Source organism: Corvus kubaryi, unplaced genomic scaffold (genome assembly GCF_017639235.1).
Source record: "Corvus kubaryi isolate FWS band 111438036 unplaced genomic scaffold, C.kubaryi_AGA036_p1.0 138, whole genome shotgun sequence".
Classification (NCBI taxonomy): domain Eukaryota; kingdom Metazoa; phylum Chordata; class Aves; order Passeriformes; family Corvidae; genus Corvus; species Corvus kubaryi.
Genome location: NW_024580672.1, coordinates 17,622,784 through 17,648,601, shown reverse-complemented (window position 1 = coordinate 17,648,601; position 25,818 = coordinate 17,622,784). Strand labels below are relative to the sequence as shown.

Here is a 25,818-nt window from a genome sequence, read left to right as displayed (position 1 = left end):
GGGCCGGCGGCAGCGGCGGGCAGGGCCAGGCCGGGCGCGGGAGGGCGGCGGGGCCGTGGCTGCGGCGGGACCTGCAGCCCCCGGCCATGGAGCCGCAGGTGGGGCTGCCGGGGAAGGGGGGGACCCGTGGGCTGGTGAGGGCCACCCGCGGCCAGGAGCGCTAGAGGAAGGACCAGCTGAGCCCCTGACAGGTGTCTCCGCCGTAAGTGCCCTTACACAGTCACTCGAGGACTGACAGACTTTGCGTTTGTTATTGCTGCTGCTGCGACCTTCAAAGATGATGTTGGCAGAGCAAGCCCAGAAGTGGTTCCCAACTCACGTGCAAGTTACGGTCCTTCAAGCCAAAGGTCTGAAGCCAAAAGGTAAAAATGGCAGCAACGATGCCTACACCATCATACAGCTGGGCAAGGAGAAGTACTCCACCTCGGTGGCTGAGAAGACCCTGGATCCCATCTGGAAAGAAGAGGCCTCCTTCGAGCTCCCTGGATTACTCATGCAGGAGAATCCAGAGAAATACATCTTGTACCTGATTGTCATGCACCGGTCGCTGGTGGGGCTGGACAGGTTTTTAGGACAGGTGGCCATAAACCTGAATGATATATTTGAAGACAAGCAAAGGCGGAAAACAGAGTAAGTGATGGTTTTTTCATTATAATTCATATTCCTTGGACAGTTGCACTTGGGGAGGGTGGGAAATAATAGCATTACTATGAATGTACATACGTTGAAATGAAATTAATTCTGTCGTCAATTCTGTGTTCCAGTCTCTTAACCTATACAGTTATGTCATTGTGGCCTGACCTCTTCCAGAGAAGTTTACTATAATCAAATGCTTACTTTGCACAGGGAAGGACTGTCAATAACGTTAACTTTTCTGACAAACTCTTGTGTGTAACGTGAACTCATTACAGTCTGTTTTTCTAAGCATTTTTCTTTGTTCTGCGCAGGGCCATACCCCCATTCAACTCCTACCTCAGTTTGAACCATGCGTGAGACTCAGATGCCCTGAAACCTGGTGTGGTTCTCTTTAAAATTGTTTTCCTTCAGTTGCTTCAACTATGTGTCTTTAAATGTTTTATATTTATGTTTTAGTGGTCAATGAACTGTGACTTAATGAAGGCTTACCACAACAGCACAGTGCTTTGCTGGTCCTGATTAATCTTAGGCCACGATCCCACAGGCTGCACTGTACAGCAGGCCTTAACTGAGAAGCCTGAAGAGAAATTTTGGCTCTTGTGGTAGCTTCCATCAGTACCTACATAAGCCTTTTTCAAATAAAATTGTGTTTGCCAGGAAGTTCAGGCACTGGAATGCAAAAAAAAAAAGGAATTAAAAAAAAAGTCATCATAGCAGTTTAAGTTGAACTGTACTTATCTAATTCTCTGAGTTTCTCAACTAAATGAGTAAAGTTGTTTTAAGGTTCCTAGTCAGGACATGGTTACACAAAGGTGTTTGGTAGCAGCATCATGTATCCTCCATGTGTATTTGTAACTCAGACTGTAGGTATGAGAGTACTGTAGGCATGCCTATGACTCCATGCTTTGGGTTTGGTTTAGGTATGCTTGTCCCACAGGAGCTGAATAAGAACAGCATGGAGACCTCCAAGTGAGCTCTATGTAGACAGTGACATATGAGCGCTGTCAGATATTTCTGCAGCAGTTAAAAAGTTCCTGCTCCAGGTGCTTTTCCTCCTCTGGTGTCTCTTCAGTAGAGTACAAAAGCTCCTGTTCCCAAATCTCAGCTGTTAAAACTGAAGTCTGGTATCCATAGTGATGGTGGGTCTGTGGTGAGGTGCTGGACTTTGCATCCAAGCCACTAAAAGACTGGCATCGCTTGTCTGTCTCTGACTGTGCCAGGGTTGAACCTCCAGCAGCGTTGGCAGTTGGAGGTGGAAATCCATATGGTTAACACCAGGCAGGGCTTCTTGGTCAGACTGCGGTTTCTTCTGAAACCACCTCAAAACTTGGTGCTACTTAAATGCATGGCTGAGGTTGAAGAGCACCAAAGACAAGTCAAAGCTCTCATTGCCGTAGTGTTTGTTTTTGTAGACTGATTTTTTTGCAAAAGAGTATGTTCACAAACCATAAAAAAGAAAGAAGTAGTTCCTGCAAAATGTCTTGTGGGTTCACTGTCTGGAGTATTACGCTTTTTAATTGCTTACCTTTTTAGGGACAATCCAGTTATCTTGATGCAATACATGGTAATGCCTGTAGCCTTAGGGTCTTAATTTCTGTTAACACTTGATTCAAGAAGTTTCACTGCTCTTTAGACATGCATCTTAAAAATTCTTGAATCATTAGTTGTAATTATCTTGCAAGTCAGTAGGCATCTGCCTTAGTTGCAACACCTAGCAACAAGGTGATAAACAAGGTGAATGAATGAGGGAGGAATGCTACTAAATGTAAATCTAGATAGAAATATGTATTCAGAACTGGAGTAAAATATGTAAGTTATTCCTGTATTACTGTGAGTAGCAAAACCTCTTCTCCCTAGAAAAAGAAACATAGGGTCTTGCACCAGTTTTAGCAAAAGTAGTACTGGATTCTTGCAAAATTATTCCAGAAATTTTTAAGTGGGGTAAGTAACAGTCCTTGTGATAGTTAAATAAACATTCAGATCTGCAGTATTTTTATAGGAAGTTATGCTTAGCACGGCTCCATAGGTGTTATTTTCTCATTTCTTTCTCTGAAGTGTGAGAGAGGAACTCCTGCTATGTAGACATGAAGCAGTTCCTTCCAGACCACCACTGAAATCGCCGCGGCTCCTCGGGAACGCTGCGCGCTGCCTGCGAGCTCTGCTGCACAAGATGGGGGCCTACGGGGAAAGTTTTACAAACAGCCTAAGAGCTTTCTTCAGAAGTTACTTGAGCATTTAAGATTGCAAATCTTATTAAAAGTTGATGGGTGTTAGGCTTCTAGGGCCGAACAGCCGTACTTGTAAAAGTCTTATGTAAGTGTAAAAGTGCGGCTGGGCGGCAAGTGGGATTTTTGGCAGTGCGTTCTCGCTTAATGCTGATTTAAATTCTTATGAGGAAGGAGCCACTGAAAGTCCAGTTTTCCCCTTGGTGTCTTTAGGTGCTTAGAAACCTCAAAAATGTCCTTTCTAAAGCTCACTTTAGAAACAAAGTAACTCGGAGTTCTTAAGTTTAGATGTTTTTGAGAAGTTTTCATGGTTGTGTGCTTGTGTGCCCTTGTGCCACGCAGGTGTGTCGTTGCTGTCTCCTCTAAGCATTACTTGGAGATGTGGATGCAATATTCGTGCATGTGTGTGGGACGAGGGCAAACTTTCAAGAACAGATTTACGAATGCAATCTCAAACAAAATGCTCTTTTTCCCCTCCCCTTTATTAAATCCTTTTTGATACAAAATATTCCTAGTCCTGTGTTGGCAGTAAACTAAGGGTAATATATTTGGACCCAAAGACCTTCTAACTGTGACTATGGTGTGGGAACTGAGACACCCAGCACCTTTCAAAACCAAGTCCAGTGTCTTTGCTACCAAAGCATTCTGATGGTTGAAAGCTATATTCATTGTTTCAGAAACACTAATCTGTTTTATTAAGCAATGTTTTTACTTTCAAATATGTTCAACAGGCTTGTGCTGTTATTAAATCCAGAGTTATTTTCTTATGTTGATGTAACCTTAACATTTCTTGCTTTGTTTGGGGATGAATGAGATCCAGTTATTTGATGAAGTGTCTATTGGTAATATTTCTACTTTTTAATATATTTAATAGCTTCCTCTTTCCAACACAGCTGTACATATGGTGCTGTAAGAGACAGACTCAAGAGTCACCAGGGTATTGCAAAAAAGATATTTAATATTCTGCACAATGCTGAACCCTGTCAGCAATTCCCTAGTGCTTTTTTAGTAAGGAGGTATGAGAAGTGAAGGCTACCAGCTGATTCTGAGTTCCTAGGAAGACCATGGGGTGTGTGACATTTCACTTTTTACATATTTTTTTAATTTAATATTTTATAATTTGGAAGAAATAAATTTCAAAAATCATTGCAGACTCAGGAACGTTATGTTAGGGAAAAATAATCCTTTATTTTCTGTGTAGCTTTTTTTGTTACTTGTCACATCTTAAGACAAATACTCCCTGCAGTAAAGTTTTCAGGCAGAGGCCTCATGATAGGATTTGTCTTGTGTTCTAAGAAACTTGCTCTGGCTCCAGACTTAATGAAACAAAGTATTTACTATAACTTGATAGGGAAAATTTTGTACACAGCATCATACAATGTCCTTTTCCTTTCTGAAACTGACGATTTTTCAAATTCTTAAAAGTAAAAATTCCTGGAACAGTTAGATCCAGATGCGGCTCAGATGGTCCCTCACTAGATCTCTTCCAGAGACTTCATCCAAAGCGTCTGCAGGATCCCAGTTCATTTTCTTTCTGCCTTAGTGCAGCAATGCCCATTGTACTGTGAAAGTTCATAAATTTGTGTCTCTGACATCTCTGCTTTAGTTGGAAATGGACAGGGACTTTTTACTTCTGCTCTTTTTTCCAGAGCTGAAAACTAAGCTCCAGATGCTGAAAGATTTTACTACAGTTCAAAAGGCTTTGGAAAAACTGCTTAAATGAAAGTGTATTTAGCAAAAGTTTTCAAATGTTACATTTGTGACATGGCTTTTATTTTTTGCAATAACGTTGCATGGGTTTTTTAATTCATCCTAAGAAATACATGGATAATTTTTTCCGTCTGCTCTTGCAAAATAAATATACCTCTTCTACTCTTCCATTTGAAATGTAAATTATGATCAATGAATGTATTGTTTTAAAGAATATATGCTTTTTTGTAATAATTTCAATTCAGTTATAATTCATGGTTGCCTTAATGCTGCTGCTAATCTGATTGCATAGCATCAAGACAAATTTTTGAGTTACCATGTAATAAGAAAAATACTTATTTGCTGACATGCCTTAATTTACTGAAGCATTTTTCAGTTGTTTTTTACAATGACTGTGCTTAGATTTTTTCCACCTGAGGGCTAAATGAACACAGCACTAGAAGAACAAATTGCTGTTAACTTTCCTGATGTTACTTATTTCCTCAGCTTTTGCTTCATCCTTGTTACTCTAATTCCACTCTGTTTATTGTCCATTCCTTTGTGTGCTTCCCTGGACGGCTCATTTTATTGTATGTTTAGCTGATTTAAGATGCAACACTTGTTTGGAATGCTATAAATTTAAGGAGGCAGGTGATGTAGAGTTATTATTTCTTATGGAAATGTCAGAGGAGACATCTTTTATTTTTGATTTAGTTCCTCTTCTCCCTGGAGTCTATAATACCTCAACAACACTCCCCTCCACACACATACAAATTGCAGCACTGGTTAAAAGAAATGCTTGCTTGAGCATAAACGGTGAAGGAATCTTGGCCTTTTCTAAAGATACTTATCCACTTATATTGATAATAAAAAAGTCAAAACCAGCTTCTCAGCAAGCAAAGAGAACTAATGGTTGACCATGATCAGTACCTCTGTGTTGTTGGCACTTACTTTAGTGCTGCTTAGCTTCCTGGAAGATATGCAAATTGTGTGACTTCTTCCAAATTAATGTGAATTCTTTCTTGGCAGCCTCTGTCTTGGATATGAGCTCCCTCTTCAACTGCCTCTGCTCTGTCCTCTCTCTCATCTGTAGCAGCACAAGCAAGAGGGAGGCACTTGAGTAGGTGACTTCAAATACATCTGGAATTATGAACAAGCAAACAAGAGTAAATAGATAATATATGGGCTCGGTACTTGTTAATGAGTGGGAACCATTTTAATAATATTTCTGCAAAACATAACACACTATTATTTACTAATTTTTAGTCTTAACTTTAGTTTAAACCAGAAAAATGCATTTTAAGGGATGAACTTCAGTAATAGTGGAAATGGCAGGGTGTAACAAAAAATGTCTTTATTGTGGTTAGAGCAAGAGAAAAATCTTGTTCCACTCAAGTCAAAAGTGGGAAGAGTAGTAACTGAGAAATTTGTTAAAGGCACAGAAATAAAGGGCAGCCTGGAGATTCCATGCAGCTTGTTTTGTGGTACCACTCATTAAATAGAAAAAAAAAAAAGGAATGTGAGTAGTGAGGAACAGAAGAGAAAGATGGTTATGGGAGAAAACAAAGTTTTGCCCAGTTATAGCTTTATGGACTTATATTTTCAAATTATTTAGTAATATTCCCAGCACTTACATTTTGACAACAAATCCATGCACATCCTCTCAATACATCATAATTCTGAGTCAGTCTAAGTGCCATCTGGATTGATATGCTTCTCCATTTTCTGTGCACATACACACATGCTCGCACACACACTCAACTCAAATAACTGGCTTTAATTCTCATACCTTCAGTTATTTTGTTTCTAAAATAAAAGTATTCACACATAGTCTTTAGCCAAAATAATAAGTAAACTAAGACGACTTTAATGACTTTGATTCGAGTTGATGTTAGCAAACCCTGTAGTGAGGGTGTTGTGATAGCTGTCAGTTCCCATATGTTTTGTGGTGTTACAATGTCACTCTGTAGTATTTATTTTAAACTGCTTTGAGTATCTCATTTCGGTTGGCTTCCAGAAAGTAAGAGTATTCATCTTTGGGAGTGTCATCACTTATTTTAATAAATTATTTGTTTTCTTCTTAATTTCCCGTCATACACGATGTAGTCTGTGCTCAGCCCCTTGCCTTAATTTTCCTACTTGCTGACTTTTGGGGCAGTCTCTCAGTATGGTATTGGAATGATTTATCACAAAACATACTTCTGTATTTTTCAAAGTGCATACGCTGCTAAATGAAAATGTCAGACAGTTCTGGGCTTTGGATGTTGTTTTTTTATCAATAAGCTGTGGACATTTATGTCAGTGGGCTTTTGTAAAGCAAGTTTCTTCAGTGCATCTAGCATGACAGTAGTCATCAACTTTGTTTTCGTGACAGCTGATGGACATGTTCTATCATTGAGATTCTGATGGTCTGTTTTAGGGGTAAGTTTAGAAGTATCTGCCTGCATAGAAAATTCTCCTCATTACTGTGTAGCAGATCATGATGCCGAGTTTTGCCTGTAAACTCAAGGTCAGAAGCCTTGGCGGATGCTGTGATGATTATGTGGCTTTTTGCAAAATTTCTTCAATAATTTGTGAATTAGAATAAATATCTTGCAAAATTCTTCGGATGCAATCTAATGCTTTCAGCAAATCAAAACTAGATCAGTTCAACAGATGATTACTGGTAGAGGGAAGGCAGAGTGATGTATTTGAGAAGCAGAAAGATGGGAAAATTCCTTCAATACTTTCCATGTTTGGAGTTGGGAGATCGTCTGTCATGCACAGGTTGAATGTGCTGGCTGGAACACTTGATTCCTGTTGAGATTGGTAGACAAGTTACCCAATGCTTTTGGAGGCTGTTAAAATGTGTAATTAAAATGTAATTGAAATTAGGTAGTGCTTTTTCTTACCCATGCTGTCAGCCCATCCTGTTCACTGTTACATGGTGAGCAGAATAGGCTGAGTGACGCGTCTTTAAAGGAGAGAGAGGGATAAGACTTGGAAGTGTCAGATTCTGTGGCAGATTTGGAGAACAAGTAAAATCAGAAAAGGGGAGGAAAAACCAGCTGAAAGTCTGTTTGTAGATCACTAGCTATTTAAATGAAATAGGCAGGCCATGATTTTGTAACTTGCTCATTTGTAGTAGCTTATTTCAGTTTTCTCCTTCACCCTTCCTGTCTCTTTCCTAAGGTGAAGGGTTTGTTCTGGTAATACTGCACAAGTTATTAGAGTTTGCTTTTTCCACCCCTAATTGTAGGTGTGGCCAGAATCAACTGATTTTGTTGTGGTTAGGAAGTAGCCCTGCTGCTTCACATAGGGGTTTAGCTTTTCAAGGCTGCCTGGTCAGCAGGATCAGCAGGATTTTTCCTCTTTAGCCTTGCATGTTGATCTTCTCTTTGCACATTCAAGAAAATTGTCAGCATGCAGAGCAGCAATTTATAGAATACTTAAAAGTAAAAATTAACAGAAACCTGTGCAAGACAGACAGAGCCCACTAGCACCCTGAAAAACAGACAAGGGAAAGAAGCAAGGGTTGTTTTGATGGAAGCCACAGGGAAAAAGTTGAAGTTAGAGAGTGTATGGAGGACATTGCCCTACAGAATATTTGAAGGTGAGAGCAAGAAGAATAAATGTGATTCCAAAGGCAATAGGGCTTCCTTTGAAGTTGGGAAAATTTACCAGACTTTGTACCAGGTCTGTTTAAATAAAGACTGTCTGCAAGACTGGATGTAATATTTGGTTATTAAGTAAAAGGGCATCTGCTCTCATAAAAACCACCCTGTTTTGTTCATGTATGTTATTGGCTATTTTCCTACTTTGTACAGGCTTTCTATAGAATAAGCTCATGGCAGCCTGACAAATGGAGCATTTATTGTGGCTAAAAGTACTGTAAACAAAACCAAAATAGCAAGTTTTATTGGCTTTTATAATACATTTCAATTTTTTAAATTGGCAGTAGTATAGTGGAATTTAGTGTTTTAGGACCCAAATGTTGTTATCTGAAAACAGCGGACTTCATTTTCCGATTCTTTTTTCTCTCCTCTATAAGCTGTTTTTTCTATTTGCTGCTCACGCCCGTGTGTTGTCGAAACAGATTCTAATAAGAAACATTTACAGACTTAGTTGCTCATTCACGTGCAGCTCCACATAAATGCATTGCCTGCATTTGTTCTCATCTGTTTAAAAAAGTAATTAGTTGCCTTTGAATTTTGAAGAAAATCATGATTTGAGTCTGCTTCTCATATTGTCTTGTTATGAGCTGAAGCATATGGAACCTTCATTATAACTAAAACAAGATAAACTCTCCAAGGTAACAAAGAAGCCTCCTTGAAATGCCTGTGAAAATTAAATATCTGTCTTTCATGCAAAGATTTGATCCAGCAATCATTATTCAAATAGAAATTCCACTGAAGACCAGAGGAATTTTGCTGGAATAGAAGAGTTTATGATTAAATTCTGTTGGAATCAGTAGCAGTATTGAACCTGGTTCCTGCAGGACCTTCTGTTGTCTTCCTAGGGAGAGTTTCGTTGTTTGCCCAGCTGAACTTGTTTTTAATGTCAAGTTCTTCAAGGTCTACTTTGAAAAGAAATGTAGAAACTGTGAAGGCAAGGTATTAGTTGTGTGCTTCTTTTTAAGAAGAGGTAAGTGTCAAAATGGTACATGGCATTTGCCCTTAGCAGGTAAGTGCTGGTAATGACACAGCATTGTTGATTAGTGATGAGAATGCCAATAATGGAGTTAAATGAATTTTTAAAATAAAAGACATTCTTCCACATAGCAAAAGCTTAAGAATTCATGTCTTCTTGTTGTTCTAAGACAAGTTAACAAGTGTCATTCATCAGTTTAAAGTTTCAGTAATTCCTAAGCAGAAACAGAAGAATTCACCTTATCAGAGTATTAATGTTTGAACCCTGTGAGGAAAGGGAAAAAGGGAATGTTTTGTTACAGTGTAGGCTGAGCCATTACATTTGAATGTCAAAAAGTGAAGTCCTTTCTGCCTCCTGCATCTCTTAAAACACTCACGAGCCTTATTTGTACTGGTGTGTATGTTTAGTGGGTGGCTGAGGAACCATGGGACAGCTTTCTCAGATTCAGGATGGTTTTTGTTGGGGTTTTTTATCTGCACAGACAGGATCTGTCTGAGCAAGGGGTTGCTCATTATGGCTGTGTATTGTTTGTATTTTTAAAGGGAATATGTAAACATATTTTCTTTTAAAGAGTTTTAAAGAAAGTAGGCTATCTTGTCTTCCAGTGTTTGCCATGTTATGTAGCACAAAGGCAACTGACTCTTGGTTCTGTGTGTGTTTTCTCTAAGGACTCTATAGATGACTTAAAGTGTTTCTGGAATCAGTTACCAAAGAAGTGAAACACTATTAACTAAAAGGAAAAACAATCCATCTTCTTCAGATACATATTCCAGGTTTTGCATTTCATTTAAAGTATATAAATGAAGTTACCTCACAACAGAAGAAAAGTTTTTTTCCTAAAGATTTAATTATCCTTCTACTGGTTTGAGCTTCTGGCTCTACAGGTCTGGATTCATGTTGTTTGGGGCCAGAACAGAGGAGGTGTGATATTTCTTAATTATTCTACTTTAGTATGAAATATAAAATCTTGTGAACATCACAAAGCAACAACAACAACCAAAAAAGGCATGTATAACTGTATCATCAATTTTGTATCTGTTAATAGAGAATTTAATTTCTTAGTCTCTCCAATTCAAAAGTTACTCGTGGTAAGGCACTGTTGTGGGAATCTGTGTGCATGGATTTCTCCTGACAGTGGGGTTAGAGCACTTCTTTGGAGCTGGTGGATCTGAAATATGCCCTTGTGCCCCTTTTTGAAAAAGGGAAGGGCTCTTGGTGATGGTTGTGGAGGAGGGATTGTGTGTTGGTCATTCATTTAGGTGAAGCTGTGGAGGGAGGATTGAGCCATAATTCTGCAGATGCTTCCATGGGACAATGCAGCACAATAGGGAATGAATAAGACACTTGGATAATGATAAAGCTTTTGCTAGACCTGGCAAAGAAGCACACTTGGCTTTTTGAAACAGATGATCACACCTTTGATCTCTTTTCAAGGAGTGGGGATTTACGTCATGGTTCCAAAGGAAATATTTCTGAAGTTAATCCTGCTGGTGACCTGCAAAAGAGAGGATGCTGTTGGATACACCTACGTGCTCGCAGTTGTGCTCGTGGAGTTACTGTCAGCATCCAGAGGGGAGGCAGTTGCAGAATTGAAATGGTAGCTGGCTGTTCAGGGCTCTCAGATATTTCTTAGCCAGTGTTGCTGCAGTTGACATAAATCTTAACCAGTGCTTAGAAGAAAGGAAAGAGGGGAAAATGTTTGCCAGTGTATAAACCTGAGCAAAATCAACGGAGAAAAGGTCACTAGATCAAGTAGTTGCCACATAGAATACATTAATACACATCACTACTAAATAAAGGACACTTGAAAACTATAAAAAAATAAAATAAAATGTATCTATATTTATAATTAAGTGCAAATTCTCCTTTGTAAGCAGATGGAAGCCCATTAGCTTTGATGAAGTTTAGTCAGCTTCCAGAGTTGATTTTGATTTTGAAACAGCTGAACACTGTAAAGAACTTCGTCTTGCTTAGTTATTAAGTTTTCTCTTTGAAAACAAATATAAACAAAGAAGTTTTTTAGTACAAGAATGGTTGAATCTTCAATGTAGGATTTGGGTTTTCATACTTTAAATTGTTCTAACCGGATGCATTAACCAACTAACCAGAGTGTAATGAGTAGTCTCCAGAAAACACAACTTAATTTGCGCTCTTTCTCCTTTAAGGTGGTTTCCCCTAGAATCCAGACAAGGGAAGAGAACTAAAGACAGAGGAGAAATAAATGTCAATATTCAGTTTATGAGGAATAACATGACAGCAAGTATGTTTGATTTGTCAATGAAGGACAAAACCAAATCCCCATTTGCTAAACTAAAAGACAAAATGAAGGGTCGGAAAAATGATGGGACGTTTTCAGATACATCCTCTGCAATCATCCCAAGCACTCACATACCTGATGCAAATCTAGAGGTGTGTAGTGGTGAAGTGCAAATGAAATCAAAACCAAAAAAACCTTTCCTCTTGGGACCTCAGCGGCTGTCCTCAGCTCACTCCATGTCAGATCTAACAGGACCACACGTCTCCTCAGACAAAATGAAATCCAGCACTGTTGGCTACTCCCATCTTTTCAGGCGTCAGCTGGAGTCCTTTGGCTCGGTTGATGAAGGTGGTAAGTAAAACTCATGACCATCAGAGCTACAGCTCACTGCTATTAGGGCATTCAGAATCTGGTGCTTCAGTTCATGAAGCATTTACAAGGCCAAAATGTTAAGAGATATTACTGGCCTATTTTTTACACTTTCTTTAGTTGCTGGTGGCTCATAATTGCTGTTTCTGAGCATAAGAAATAACTCACATGGCTCATAATGTATGATAATTTAGCATTTTCTTTTATTATGTCCTCATCTGAGAGTATATTGCATTCCAGAGGGGACTCTAGGTGAAAGAAATAACATCTTGTGAAAAGTAAGTCTAATTAAAAAGTCAAAAACTATCACCAAATTTTAAACCTGATTTATACAAAGAACTGTGAGTATTTTGCATTGTTCAAAGTTATTATGCACTAACATACTTTTGTCTCTTTCTGGAATGGCACAACAGTCATAGCTGTCTTCTCTACAGATCTTTGTTTTCATGCAGGAAACAAAAATTTCCTGTGGTGCCTATCCATAAACATTTCTGAAACATGAAATCGAGGCCACAGCTGTTAATTTTTTTCTTTAATAGCTTAGTTACTCACCAGTGTTCTGAACCGAGACTCAATTGCAAAGCTTCTAGATCTAAGCTAGAATGGGTTTTCTGCATGTCATAAACTGTGATATAGTGTCTCATTGATAATATACTAATGACAGATTGTTTGCAGGGAGTCTAAAATCTCCACACAGAAGGACATTAAGTGTTGATACTTCTAAAATGAACCAACTTGACAGCACAGTTGATGAAACTGCACTTGAAGCACAAAATGACCCATTTAATGTGAGTGCTTCGTTACCCCAAAAATTTGCTACACTGCCAAGACAGAAGAATCCATTTGAAGAAAGCCCAGCAACGTGGGATCAAAACATAAGTCTGTTTTCCAAACCTGTTGAGATCAGAAAAGAAATTAAAAAAGAGAAGAAAGAGAAAGTTAGTCTTTTTGAAAGAGTGACTGGAAAAAAAGATAGCAAGAGGTCAGATAAACTTAGCAATGGGGGATCAGAGAGTTCTACTGACTTGAAATCACCGAGTGCGTTTGGGGAAGCTCATCAGGAGAGTTTTGATTATGATTCGACTAATCCGTTTATGGCAACCTTCAAGCCTACAAGCATGTTGCCATCTTCAAGGTAGGTTTTTGCTGTATTTCAATCTGATATCTTGAACATGTTATATAAATGAAAATGGGAAGTGTTGAGGAGCACAGTCTTTGCTTTATACACGATTATATCAGTGCTTGTCTGTTTCTAAGTAAAAGTTACGAACTTTTTATATAATTTGATTGTTTCATACTTATTTTTGAAGTGACATTTTATTACTGATATGTGCTGTGAATGTTCTTGGGTACTTGTGTTTGTGGAAGACCTGTTTGTGCTTCAGAATGGGCTCTCCCTGAAGTCTTCTGCTTAAACTGAACATTCGTTGTTAATAGTTACATTGCCCTAAGTGAGGTTTTGAGAGGGAAAGGTTTCAAGTGTAAGGGAAAGAGGAAATTGAATAACTAAAAGATTGGTGAAAATGGGAGTAGTGAAAAGAAATCCTGTGGATGTCACTATTTGGGGAAAAAAAAAGAGTATTTAGGTTCTATATGTTAGAGTACAAGAATTAAATCTAAATGGGAGCCCTCACATGACCACTTATCTCGCTTGAATTCATTTGGCTCACTGCAGCTTTGCTGAGTTTGATGTATATTGGAATCATTGCACGAGGCAGCAGTTCATGTATTGAGCGGAATGAATTAAGTTACAAGGGCTGATAAGAAACTTTGATTTAAATAATCCATTTTAATCTCTGTTTGTCTATCAATGCTTTACTTGTTTTCCTTAAAAAAAAAAGTGTAACCCACAGTTAGTTTCTTTTCTGGGTTTTGTTAGCTAGTGAGAAAGATATCCTGTCTCTCTTTTTATATGTAAAAATATATATATATTTATGTACACTCCCACCCACATATACTGGTCACAATAGATAAACGTTTAAGAAGTTAATTAACTTTCATTCATTTGCATTTTTTTTTTTTTGTATATAAATGCCAGAAATTAGCAGGCCTTGCTTTTTCAAGGTAATGATTCATTTCTATGTAATAACTGAAATTTAGTAGAAAATGCATTTAAAATTAAAATGCTTCAAACTGGAATCTAAAGGCTGTAAGATCAATCACTGTTTTAAATGGAAAACATTGTTCTAGAAAATTCACCTTTTCCTGTGTATTAATTCCTTAATTAATGACACAGGAGTAGTTTCTTTTAGAAGAAAAATGTTTCTTATTATCTTGTTCTTTTAGAACAGAGGGATCTTATTGTGTCCCAGCTCAGTTTTTTTCATGGGTTAGAATGCATGCACTCCTGATTTAAACTTAGAATCATTTTCTTATCAAAGCTAATAATGGCTGTGAATTTGGTAAATGAACTGAAATTGAACTGCTGTAGAAAAGAATTTGTCACTAGAAGCTCATCCAGACCTCAACAAATTATCTTCTTAGTGCCTTCTGTGAGCCAAGTCAGTTCCTAGTGTCTTAAATAACATGTTTATAGACAATCTTAGAATATTTTTTGTTTAATGAAGTATTTCTCTGGGTTAGTGTAAGGTTAGGTTGTAGATTGGTTTGTCAGAAGTTAAACTTCCATTTAAATAAGCTCCTTTAAAGAGAAATAATTTAAATAACAATTAAAATTACATAGTATTTAATTTTTTAAAAATGAAACTGCATTCAGGCAGATGCTAGATGTAAGTAGTGAAATCTTTTGAAGCTCTTGAATGCAGCAGATCTTGATAAATATAAAACTTAATGGTAATCATGATGGACTTTTTTCTTTGTTTTGTAGTTAAAAAGCTCATCACAGTGCCCATTCAGAAGGACTCTAGTCATTTGTTTCCTTCTTTGTGTGAGAGTCCCTTTTACTAGTTCTTGACTTTTATGTAAACATAAACTTTTGATAAGACAAATAGATATTATTTTATTTTCAAAAAGCCAAAAATAGTAAACATTCTGACCTTTTTTGTGAGACAGCTGTTATGGCATAATATCTAGCATGCAGTAAGTTCTTGATTTTTATATGTTAGAAGCTCTTGATTTTTATATGTTCCATTATGATGTTCTGTGTGAACCTTTTAGAGTTAGTTTACTTTCTTTCAAATGTATCTTGTACAGTTATTTTCTTTTGAAGTAGAAACTAATACAAAATGTGCATATTTAATAAGTTTACAGTTTAAGTTTACCTTTTATCTGTGGAGTATTTCTCGAATGGAATCCATTTTTAATTTTTTGAACTAGTAATGCTGAAGAAAGAATTGTATGAATATGTAGGCACAAAGTAAATGAGGCTGGGTAACAAATTCAGTATGCAGAAAGTGTAGACAGGGAGTTTAGACTTTGGGTTGTTTCTTATTTACTCAATGTGCTATTAAGCTCTTTTGCATGAATCCCATTTCTGCAAGTAAACCAGGCAGGTTTTTTTTATTAAGGTGTGTCCAAAATCAATGTTCTGCTGTGGATCAGGTGTTTGCTTTGCAGGTGGATCTCCCAGTTAACCCCACTTAGCTAAGCCTTGGTTTGGGTGATGGAACATCCTGAACTGGATTCCTGTCTGATGAAATTCAGCTGGATGATGTATTCCAGGGGCACACTGTAGCCATAAAACAACATCCAGTCTGTGGGACCAGGCTGGACATAGAGCAAAGTGGAAGGAAAAAAATCCAACCCATAGCAGCCCTCTTTCCCAACCCTCCAAAAAAATCGACCAAACCCAACTCCTTCATGTTTACAGTGTGAATGTCAAGTTCTCAGCACTGTTGAAGCCACATCTGTAACCTTAGTGGGAGGCTTTTCAGTGACTTTGGTGAGCTTTGCGTCAGGCTTAAGTCCATCCTAATTAATTGTGGTTGGTATTGTTGACTGAGCAGTAACAATATGGAGAACAGCAGCTCGTAACATCAGCTGCTGGCTGGGTGAGCTGCTGAATAGCCCTTCACCTGCCCATCCTTCAGTGCTTAGCTGGCTGTTTGCATGCTCTGTCACTAATTACTCTTACTAATTAAACGAATGAAGATAAGTACATCTTCCACATATTGCTGATCCAAAAATTATAGAAGTGGTTCAGCAACACTTGTAGGACTTTTTTTTCTAAAAGCAAGCATGCCAGGATTATTTGAAAATTGTTATTTATTTTTATTTCTACTATTTATTATTTTTGTTTCAAGAAGGTTTTAGAAGTATTTTGGAAAAGCAAAACAAAACCTATTTGGTTTGTATATAATCCTTATTGACAGGAAATCACAAAATATGGACCCCTAATTTCTATTAATCTCTGATCTGTCAGAGGCTTGTTCCGTGGCTTTGGCTAAATCTGTAAAATAGGGATGATACTTTGTTACCTCCTGCAAATGCTGAGTGGATAAATGAGTATTTTTTAAAATGTTTTTGTAGATGCGATATTGCAGTGTTACTTAAGTGTTAAGACTGGGGGGTTCCATTCTCTGTTGCAGGCATAGTAGAGATATTTATGAGCTGATTCCTTGACAATTTAAAAATGCAGGAGTCATAGTGAAATAAAAAATGCTGGTTTTGCAAATATTACAAAATCTGTTAGTTCCAGAGGTTTTGTATCATACAACCAGTGAGGAATTTTTAAGCAAACGTCCAGCGCTCTTAGCCAGCATTTACCAGTAATAATTTTGGTTTTATATTTCTTAATGCACTGTTTTGAAACTTCTACCTAATATTGCCTCAAATTGCACTCATTCTTACAATTACTGCTATTGTCATGGCTCTCAGTAGGTTAATTTGCAGTCAGAAGCCACGTGGCTTTTGTGTTGAACACAGTTAAAGAAACTGAGGGTGCTCGTGGAAAACAAAGATTGTTTTGTGCCATAACCAAAGCTTGTGCATCGTTTTTCTGAAATTGTTTTTGTTTAGGAAAATACATGACACTACACTACAGGCTAATAAACTGATGTGAAAATTTCTCAATTTACACCACTTGACAAGTGCTAAAAGAAAAGCATCTTTAATTTTAATGTGTTATTAGGACCTTTTTAGAGAGATTGTACAAGTTATTAACAAGGTCCTCTGAGACAGGAGACGGGTAATTAACAAGACCTACAGAAAGGGAGTTTAGGTAATTAACAAGATCTTAGGCACTGGACACAGGGAGACAAATAGTCCAATATTTAAAGCTGACAGGTTGTTACTAGTCAGATTGAATTCCAGATCTGGGAGACTGGATTGATAGGTGTTTGGAAGCTTTCTACTAAGCAGTTATATATATATGCACACATAAAAAATGTGTGTGTCTGTGTATACACATATACATATATGTGAATCTAGAGAGGCATTAAAAAACCCATCTAAAGTAGCATTTTCTTGACCTAACTATTGTTATACTTCAGAGAAAAGAAGATAAAGCTTGTGTCTGCATTCTGATTACACTTTATCTCAAGTTGTAGCAATAAGTGTGTCACATTCTAAGCAATGTGGAAGATGGAATACTGGAGGAGAAAGAACCTTGTATCTTATTAGGCTTCACTATAACAATTACAAATAATGCTCGTATTTATAATATTAGGCACTGGTGAATTGGAGCATAAATTATGAAAATACTTAAATTTTTTTTTCTGTATTCTCTTACTGCTTCGGCTGTTTTTCAAATTTGCAACTCAAAAAGAAAAAAACACCAACCCAACCTTTAAACTCTTTTTGCATATTTATGCTTTGTAATTTCTGAATGTGGTTATTTTCTTCAGCCTCTCTCCCCCGTTCATCACATGTGGCTGTTAGAGCTGCCTGTCTCTCCAATGTCACATGTTCCAAACAAATCAGGGACTGCAGTTTTGTTTTTCCCAATGGAGGCAATGTTTGAAATAAGCAATGCCTCTGCATTTTGATATGGTCATTATTAGATTTGTAAAAAAACGAGTGAGGTGCCATGAAAACAGGAGGCTCTTGATCACAGCGATGTGTTTGGATCATATTAAATTGTTAGGTCTAAAGAACAGCTGATGTCTGCTACATTTCAACAAACATTAACATTTTGAATGTGTGATGGTCAGGTAGTTAAAGAAGCTTTTGCTACATCCTGTTGTTCCTCTGGGTTACTGCTTGTCACTTGAGCTCTGAGAGTAGAGCAGGTGCTTGTCTCGAGTCAGCTGAAGTTCTAAAGTAAAACCTGTTATCCCAAACCACACTGAGGGTGAGTTATTAGTGCAATAACTTCAACATAATCAAAGTCACTGTTAAATGGTTTCAGTCTTGCAGAGTTACTGGCAGCAGCTCCATTGGAAGAACCCCAGAAGTTGCCTGATGAGAGCAAAGGGTTGTAGTGGCTGTGTATTTCTCTGACAAATAGGACATCCAGTGTGCAATACAATTCACTATTTCTAATTTTCATGTGCCTTTTTCAGAAATGTTGCTCTCTATATATTACTCTGCTTGCTAAAGCAATAAAATCTGTTAAGACGTTTTGGCGTATTTATTCTCTGTTAGTCAAAAAATGGCATCAGGTGAACTATGGTATTTTCAGAATTTTGTTTCCTCTGTTAGTGTTAGCGTGTCTTATTTTAAGAACAATGTACTTCTGCATTCCTTTTCTTGAAATGAATAATTTTTTTTCAGTTCTCTTCTGAAATTTGACTAGACTTTAGTCAACTGTGATCTACAGTCTAGGTAGAGTATTGATGGACTATGACAGTGCTATAATGGTTGTCTAGGCCATTAATATTTGTTGATTCAGTGTGGTAAGGCTGTCAGTGGAACATTATTTCAACAAAAGAAATACATTGCTGGTACATGAGAGGTAAAGAGAAATTAAAAAACAAGCAGAAGTCATGCAGAGATTCTTAGTCTGTCCTGCCAGGACTGTTAGCATATGATTTAAAAGATCACTGCATGTGATAGGAGAATAATGAAATCTTTTGGAAAGCTCCTACAAAGCAGTGGTCACAGCATTTAGGACGTGACTAAGGTGGGCTGGAGCAATCAATTCTTAGAGGGATATTGTAGAAATACTCAGTATTAATCTTGACTTTTGCAGACTCCTCACCAGCAATCAGTCACTCCTAATTAGTTGACTGTTTTAGGGATACTGCTAGGAAAGTTCATCCTGCTGGCTGCATGACAAGACTTTTTCGAGCTTTCACTGTCTCTTGGTGCACATTAGAGCATGTGAAATCTTTTTTGAGAGGATGTATGAGCCATATTATCTTTCCCAAGGGAAGATGGGCTGCCTGTTCTATTTAATTTTAAAAAAAGAATAATTTTTTCTATTGTTTCTTTATTAATAAATGCAGAAACTATGTAAAAGCAATGTATTTTTTTGTGTGTGTTTCATTATTATAAGAACTAAGAATTAGCTCTACAGATCTGGAAATTTCAGTGTAAAGTGTAATTTTAGGGTTGTTTGATTTATTTGTTTGTTTGTTGTTGACTTAGAGATCTCTAATAATAGGGTCTTCTAGTGGAGATCCTGGCACAACTTTTAGTCTAACAGTTCTTTAGTGGTCTCTTGAGAAAAAGACTTTTTTGCTATAGCACAACTCCTAGTAAAAGGAGAAATATTTATATACTTAAAATTCTAACTAATCAAGAAAAGGCAGTGATAGCCACAAAACCTGATCCTCTTTTTGTGTCTTCCTGGGGTTACCCAAGCTCCAAAAAGCCATGGAACATGACTTGACAGCAGAGCAATTTATATAATGAAGTGTCTTAAGTGATGTTCCCCAGAATCTAATTGCAAAATAAATGTTAATATGCTTGTTCTGTACTTGTTTAGCTGCCAGACAAGACAGTCATTCCTTCTCAGAGTATGAAGTGAACTCTGCATTGCCAGGCACAGCAGGCTGACAATATTCTATGGAAGGCTAAGTTTCTGAATTTCATTAACTGTATCTGATTTTATTAATTTCTTTTGGGTTTTTTTTCCTAGTGCATTGGTAATAACCTAAATGGCATCTTAATATTTCAAGGTTTTGATATATGTTGAGAGAATCCAAAGAAAAATGCATAAACACTGTAGCAAGAATCAGTCCAAAGACCAAGAAGTAGGATAGGAATAGGAATTTCAACTCTAATGGAAAATGAATATGGCAGAGCTTTGCTAATTACCTGTATGCAGACATTCCATACTAAAGGAAAGGAACTGAAAGCTCACACTTAGCTCGTTGGTATAATGGATATTTTACAGAATGTTAACATAAATTTTAATACTTTGGATAGTATTGATTAATGTAAATATCCTGATTTTAGTTTCTAATAGTATACACTACTATCATGTAACTAATATGAATAGCAAAAGTAAAAAGCTTTTGCTCCTTAAGAAAACACTCTTTGCACGGAGCATAATTTAGGAGTCTGATTCCCATTCATTATGTTGTCAGAGTAAATTGCAGTAAAATGTTTAAATCAGTTATAGGAAAGATTTGATAAAGATTGTTTAAATCTCTAGGCATTCAGAAGCTAAATATTTAAGCAGCCACTAGACCTAATGTTTGAATTTTTAACTACCATTAAACTTCAATAGACAAAATTATAAGATGCACTCATAAACTTGAACTTGTGGCACATCCTGAACACAACTCCACTGTATTCTTCCCATAGAAACTGTAAATTATCAACATGCAATGGAAGTATTTAACTACCATAAAAGATAGGTGTTATCAGGAAAAAAAAGTTTTATGTAGTTCTAATGAAATGTTTTTAAATAGAGAAGATAACAAGTGCAAAATAATGTGCTTGCTCTGATTGTGAAGTAGTAACCCAAACCCCTCTACAGAAGCAGCATTGCAATGTATCTGTCTCCATTATTAGTTTATACTATTTTTCTTTCTCATCACTTTCTCCCCTCAGGAACAAGGGCGATAGGAAAGGGTTCTCATCTCAGATGAGCTACAATTGAAATCCAAGCTAATAAAACCCCAGAAATTAAAACAAACTTTACTATTCAAGAAAAATGTAAAAAGAAAGTTATATCCAAAGCAGTAAAATAATATGGAATAATAAAATAATGGATATGATTTAATCTGGTAAAAATGTAAGTTTATATAAAGTAGCTGTTAAGGACGCTAATTGAATTCCCAGATGAGTGAAATGAGGTACAGGACTAATTGCTGTGTTGGATTGGAGAAGTCTGTTCTACCAGAGAAGGGTAGGGGTGATGTACAAGTTGAGTGGCTCAGTGTCACTTCCATGATCCTACTGAAGCTGATTTTTAGTCTGTGCTGATTTACCACCCTTCAGTAGCTCGTGTCTTAAAGGCGATCTGAGAGAATGAAAGTTTATTACTTGTAGGAGAAAAACAGTTAAAAATCAGTATGGGACCTGAGGCATCATCTTGAGGTACATGAGGAGTGCATTTGTTAGAAAATAAATATCTTTTTACTTGTAAACTGAGCAAATTTAGTTTGGGCAAAATTGGCAAACAATAATTATAGAATCCCACAATGCCAGTTTTTAACAGTCACTGGTCACAGTAAACTGCACTCAAAAAACCCCCACAAAAATCCAGAAAGATACTTTTTTTTTCCCCAAGCTGTGAACATGTGAACTTCTTCGTAGCAGAAGTTCCCTGCCAGTTTATCAAACCCCGGGAAAAAAACCCAGAGGTTGGATTATAACTCATGCTATCACTATGAACTGTGACTGTAACACAGGAAAAAACAATGTTATTTTTTACAATTGCTTAGATCAATGATTTCAGAATGCTTTTAGGAAGTCAAGAGAATGGCTGCTGGAATGATGCTTGTCAGCATGGGCTGCAGTCCTAGAGGCCTGTTTTCTATAATTATTGCCAGTAATCAAGTGAGATGGTAACTTTAGAGGTGTATTATTGTGATGAAATTTAAATTAAAAAATAAATGCTCTCGTGAATTTCAATACACCAAAGAGACAACTCCACCAACTGTATGCATTCATAACTTCACAGGATTTTCTTTTGAGGCGTTACCTGGTCCTCAGACATTGAAATAGGCGTGCAGTGGTGGGAGTCTGCATCTGCTCACACTCACCTCGGGCTGGGAGCACTGGCAGGAAACCCTGCGGAGCTCAGCAAGGCCAACAAGCTACCACCTTACTTAGCAGACACTTTGATTTAGAAAAATGTTTTTATATGCAATCTCAGCACCTGTTTCTTCCTTGAGAAGCAGTATATTTTCTACATATCTCCTTAAAATATGAGTCTTCATGGAGTTTGGATTTTTATTGGGGAATATTTTAATAGCTTTTCATTTTTTTTGCAAGCGTATTCAAATTTCTTCTTGCAAAATACACAGATGTTCTCTTTTGTAATTGTAGTTATGATGTCCACAATTTTACAGAAACGATTGCAGGTTTTTTACTGCTTAAAAAAACCCTGAACAACTAGTCCATATTGCCAGTGATTTATACTTCTAATTTTGAAATGCAGCTTCTCGTAGTCAGAACTGCTGCTTTCATTTTAAGCTGCCGCTATGAAAAAGAGTCCCAGAACTTATTTCACAGAAACTATAAAGTCATTCAGGGCAGTGAAAGATCCTGCTTTTTTAACCTTTCAGAAAGTTGCCCAGTTGAGCAGTCAGGCCGTATTATTCTATATCTTGTCTAACATGAGGAAACAGTCCCAAAAGAAAGATATCCCAAATTAACGCCACACTTCGTTAAATAGAGACATTCTTGGTTTTCACCAAGCTAATTCGATCCAGTTCAGTTAACTCATTTTTTTTGTACTCGGATCACGGAAGGCAGCCATGAATGGAGCGAGTTCATCATGTGTTTGACACATCAGTGTGGGGTTGAAAGGAGGCTGCGAGGGAGGAATCCTGCCTTTGGCTTGGCGGACAATACCCGATGAAAGAGGCCCCTCATTCAAAAGTGGTCTCCAGCAAACAAGGCAGACTGCTGGGGATCACTGTTACAAACAGGTAGAATGGGAATTAGCCAAACTTGATTCCTCAGACACCTCTGGATTTCTAGTTGTGACTGTTCCTGTAATCCAGTCTCTGTCTAATACCCTCAGCCCACAGATGGTTTACAGGACTTCTGTGTGAGCACAGGTTTGCCTGCTTTGGAAATTAAACATCATGTACAGAATAAAAAAAAAAAAAAAAAGTAAAAAATAAACTTTAATATGAAAAAAAGAGTCTTTACAGAAAAATACCATCATTCGTATTTTATATATTGTACATATTTTAAGTTCATAAATTTTTTCCCTTCCGCTTTTACACCATGAAATACATGACTTATAAATTCAGATAACAGAGTGGTAAACAGTCACAAAATACTTTCCCTGCTTTAAAGAATCTTAAAAAAAAAAAAAAAGTGTAGATATATTTTTGTAGCTCTCAGTCAAACTTCACCCTCAAAGCCAGTACATGCAGTCTAACAAAACAGTAGATTCTGTGATGTGGAAGAATGTGTCTGCTGTGGTGCTACCAAGTAAATAATATTTGTGAGCCATATCTGAACTCTGAACACATTTTCAGAGAATGTTTTCTCTCCAAACTTGCTGTAGCAAGTACCTAAGAACACAGCAACACTGATTTTTGAAGATACTTGCTAATAATTACACCAAGCTGAGAGAGCAGTGGGCCGTTTCTCAAGCCTGACATTTAGACAGTGGCTGTTTTTATCAGTATCAACAACATCATCAAAGAGCTGTGCTGTTTGGATATGCACAATAATCACCAGGTTTGTTAAATAATAGATTATTTACTCAATTTTAAGTACAAAATAAATGTAGCTGACAGAAGATGGCTTTTTAGTCCTGACTTAAGCTGGTGATCTCACTGGAATTTCTACAGGAACTTTGTCCTTTAGGAGCTGCCATGAAAGCTGGGAATACCTGTTAGTCTGTAGGGTTTGGTTGTTGGTTTTTATCAATCTCATCCCAGGGACTGGTTTCTAGGATATTTCATTTAAAGTAGCACTTCATGCTTAGAAGCTCAAGCTAAGTCTAGAGATAAGAGGAGAAATAAGGAAGCCCAATCCATAATAGCCTTTCTTGCATTTCTTAATTAGTTATTCAAATTTTATGACAAAAAGAATATGAAAAATACAAAGAATTATGAACAAAATCTATTAAAATTTCCTTTAATTTCTAATATTTTCTTTTCCTAAGTTTAACAAATCAAGAAAATAAATCATCTTAAATACTTTGTAGCTGCATGCCTAATTCAGTACTGTCTTCTAGTAGATGTTTTGGTCAAATAAGTGTACACTGCTAATACTTGTTTGTCTGGTTTTTTTCTCCTACAGTTTTAATGTGAATCCTTCTGGCATTGAGGATCTCAGGAAAAAAACGGTGAGTTATGAAATGTTATGGAAAGCCATCAGTAAATGCCAACTAATTGGTATTTGTGTAAGCTTATAAGGTTTTGTTCTTTTTTTAACCTCTTATATGGAAATGTTGGGGGTTTTTTTGACATATCCAGAAAACCTAAATAGAAAAGCACAGGCTTAATGTATATTTGGAAATAAAGAAGAGTTTTGCACTCAGTATGGAGTTTACCTGTGGTATGATGAAGAAGAAATTTAGTTCTTTGCACAAAAAGTAAGAAAACCCAAAACCCTGGAATTTTGGGGGTGGTTTAGATGATTCTAGAGACATAATGGTCAGGTGAGGAACTCTGCACTAGGCAGTGGTGTATTAATTGACCAAACAGGAGTCATTACTATAATCAGAGACTTGAGGACAGTCTTTAGAAAGCAGATCAAAATTGAAATTATGATCTCATATATGATAGGATTAATAATACACGTAATAAATGAACAGCTGAAAACACTAAAAAATAGAAATACTAGAAGGTAATATTCCAAACGCTCTTGTTTCTAAAAGCACTGAGAATAAATTGTGTACTAAGAAAAGGCAAAAACTAATCCACAGATTGCCTAGGCAGTGTCTTTGTTTGAAGGAAAATGTGGTCTTACTAGAATTTTTTCTGTGAATAGATGACATCTTTAAAAGTGGGTTTGTTTTCAATCTCTAAGATATATAGAAAACAAGTTTCACAAGCAAATATGACTTTGTACTGTTTGTTTTCTGCTGGTTTATGTAAATGACTTGTAATAACATTTGATGTTATTGTAAATGCCCAAGTTTTTATAATGTAAGTAGCTGGTGGGAGATGTCAGAGTATTTGAAGGCTGCCTTTGATCAGATAGTAAACTGAATTCTACCAGGCAGTTACTTAATCTCTGACAAAAAGAGACATCAAAAAATTGATTTAACTTAGCAGCCATTGTTTGTAAAGTAACCATAATTACAGTTTCTATGTGCTTGCAAATGTACTACTGCAAATCATGTAATTTATTGCTGGTAAAAGCATCGGTTTAATTCTTTTAAGAAATAAGATGTGAATTGTTTTATTTAAAGGATTTAAAGGTGATAAAAGAAATCCTTGATAATTTTTCTTTTGGAATACCAGCTACCCTAAATGTCAGTTGTAGGATTATGATGTGGTGCTCATTTAATGCAAAATACAAATTAGGTGGGGAAGAAACTATATCTCAATCATAGATTTGAATGAAACCATTTGAATTTTTTTTAAATATTCAGGTTTGCTTTCTAAGGTGTTTGAAGTAATTTATTATTAGATTCTGTAATAATAACGCTCGCCAAGTTATTATATTTCTTCCTTGTGCATATTATTTAGTAATTATGTTTGTATGTCTTCTCCTCTGATGCCAACACCTGTCTCTGAAAGCAGTGTTTAAATGGGAGCAGTAGCCAGTTGAAAGGGCAGTGTGAGCTCTTTAAGGCCTAATTAAGAACTGAAAGGAAGATGAAGTAAGTAGGACAAAAGATGTGAAAGTAGCTTAGATGATATTCCCAGAGCAGAATTCCTCATTAGAACAATGAAGAGATGATCAGGGATTGCCAGGCCTTCATTTTATCTAACGTTGTTTCCTCTGGCTGGCGGTGTGTACCCCAACAGGGTTTTGTGGCTGAGACAATCATTCTTTGCATGGCTTGTTGCTTAGAATCTTTTTTTTTCCTTAATAATTCATTATAAGATTATTGTTAGGCACTTAAATTGTGATATCTAA

The 25,818-nt window shown here is 36.8% G+C and overlaps 1 protein-coding gene across 3 annotated transcripts in view; it reads left to right on the top strand.

The window, feature by feature from the left end:
* The first annotated feature begins 57 nt into the window (after positions 1–57).
* Positions 58–25,818, top strand: part of RAB11FIP2 (RAB11 family interacting protein 2) — a 32,227-nt gene continuing 6,466 nt past the window's right edge. The window contains exons 1-4 of one of the 3 annotated variants that reach the window (XM_042019426.1): positions 58–630; positions 11,345–11,787; positions 12,481–12,940; positions 19,574–24,063. In XM_042019426.1, coding sequence (XP_041875360.1) covers positions 278–630; positions 11,345–11,787; positions 12,481–12,940; positions 19,574–19,610 — 1,293 coding nt within the window. In that variant the 5' untranslated portion in view covers positions 58–277 and the 3' untranslated portion in view covers positions 19,611–24,063. Of the gene's footprint in view, positions 631–5,578; positions 5,671–11,344; positions 11,788–12,480; positions 12,941–19,573; positions 24,074–25,818 lie in introns of those variants that run through there. The other 2 variants (XM_042019425.1, XM_042019427.1) reach the window with 2 other exon arrangements.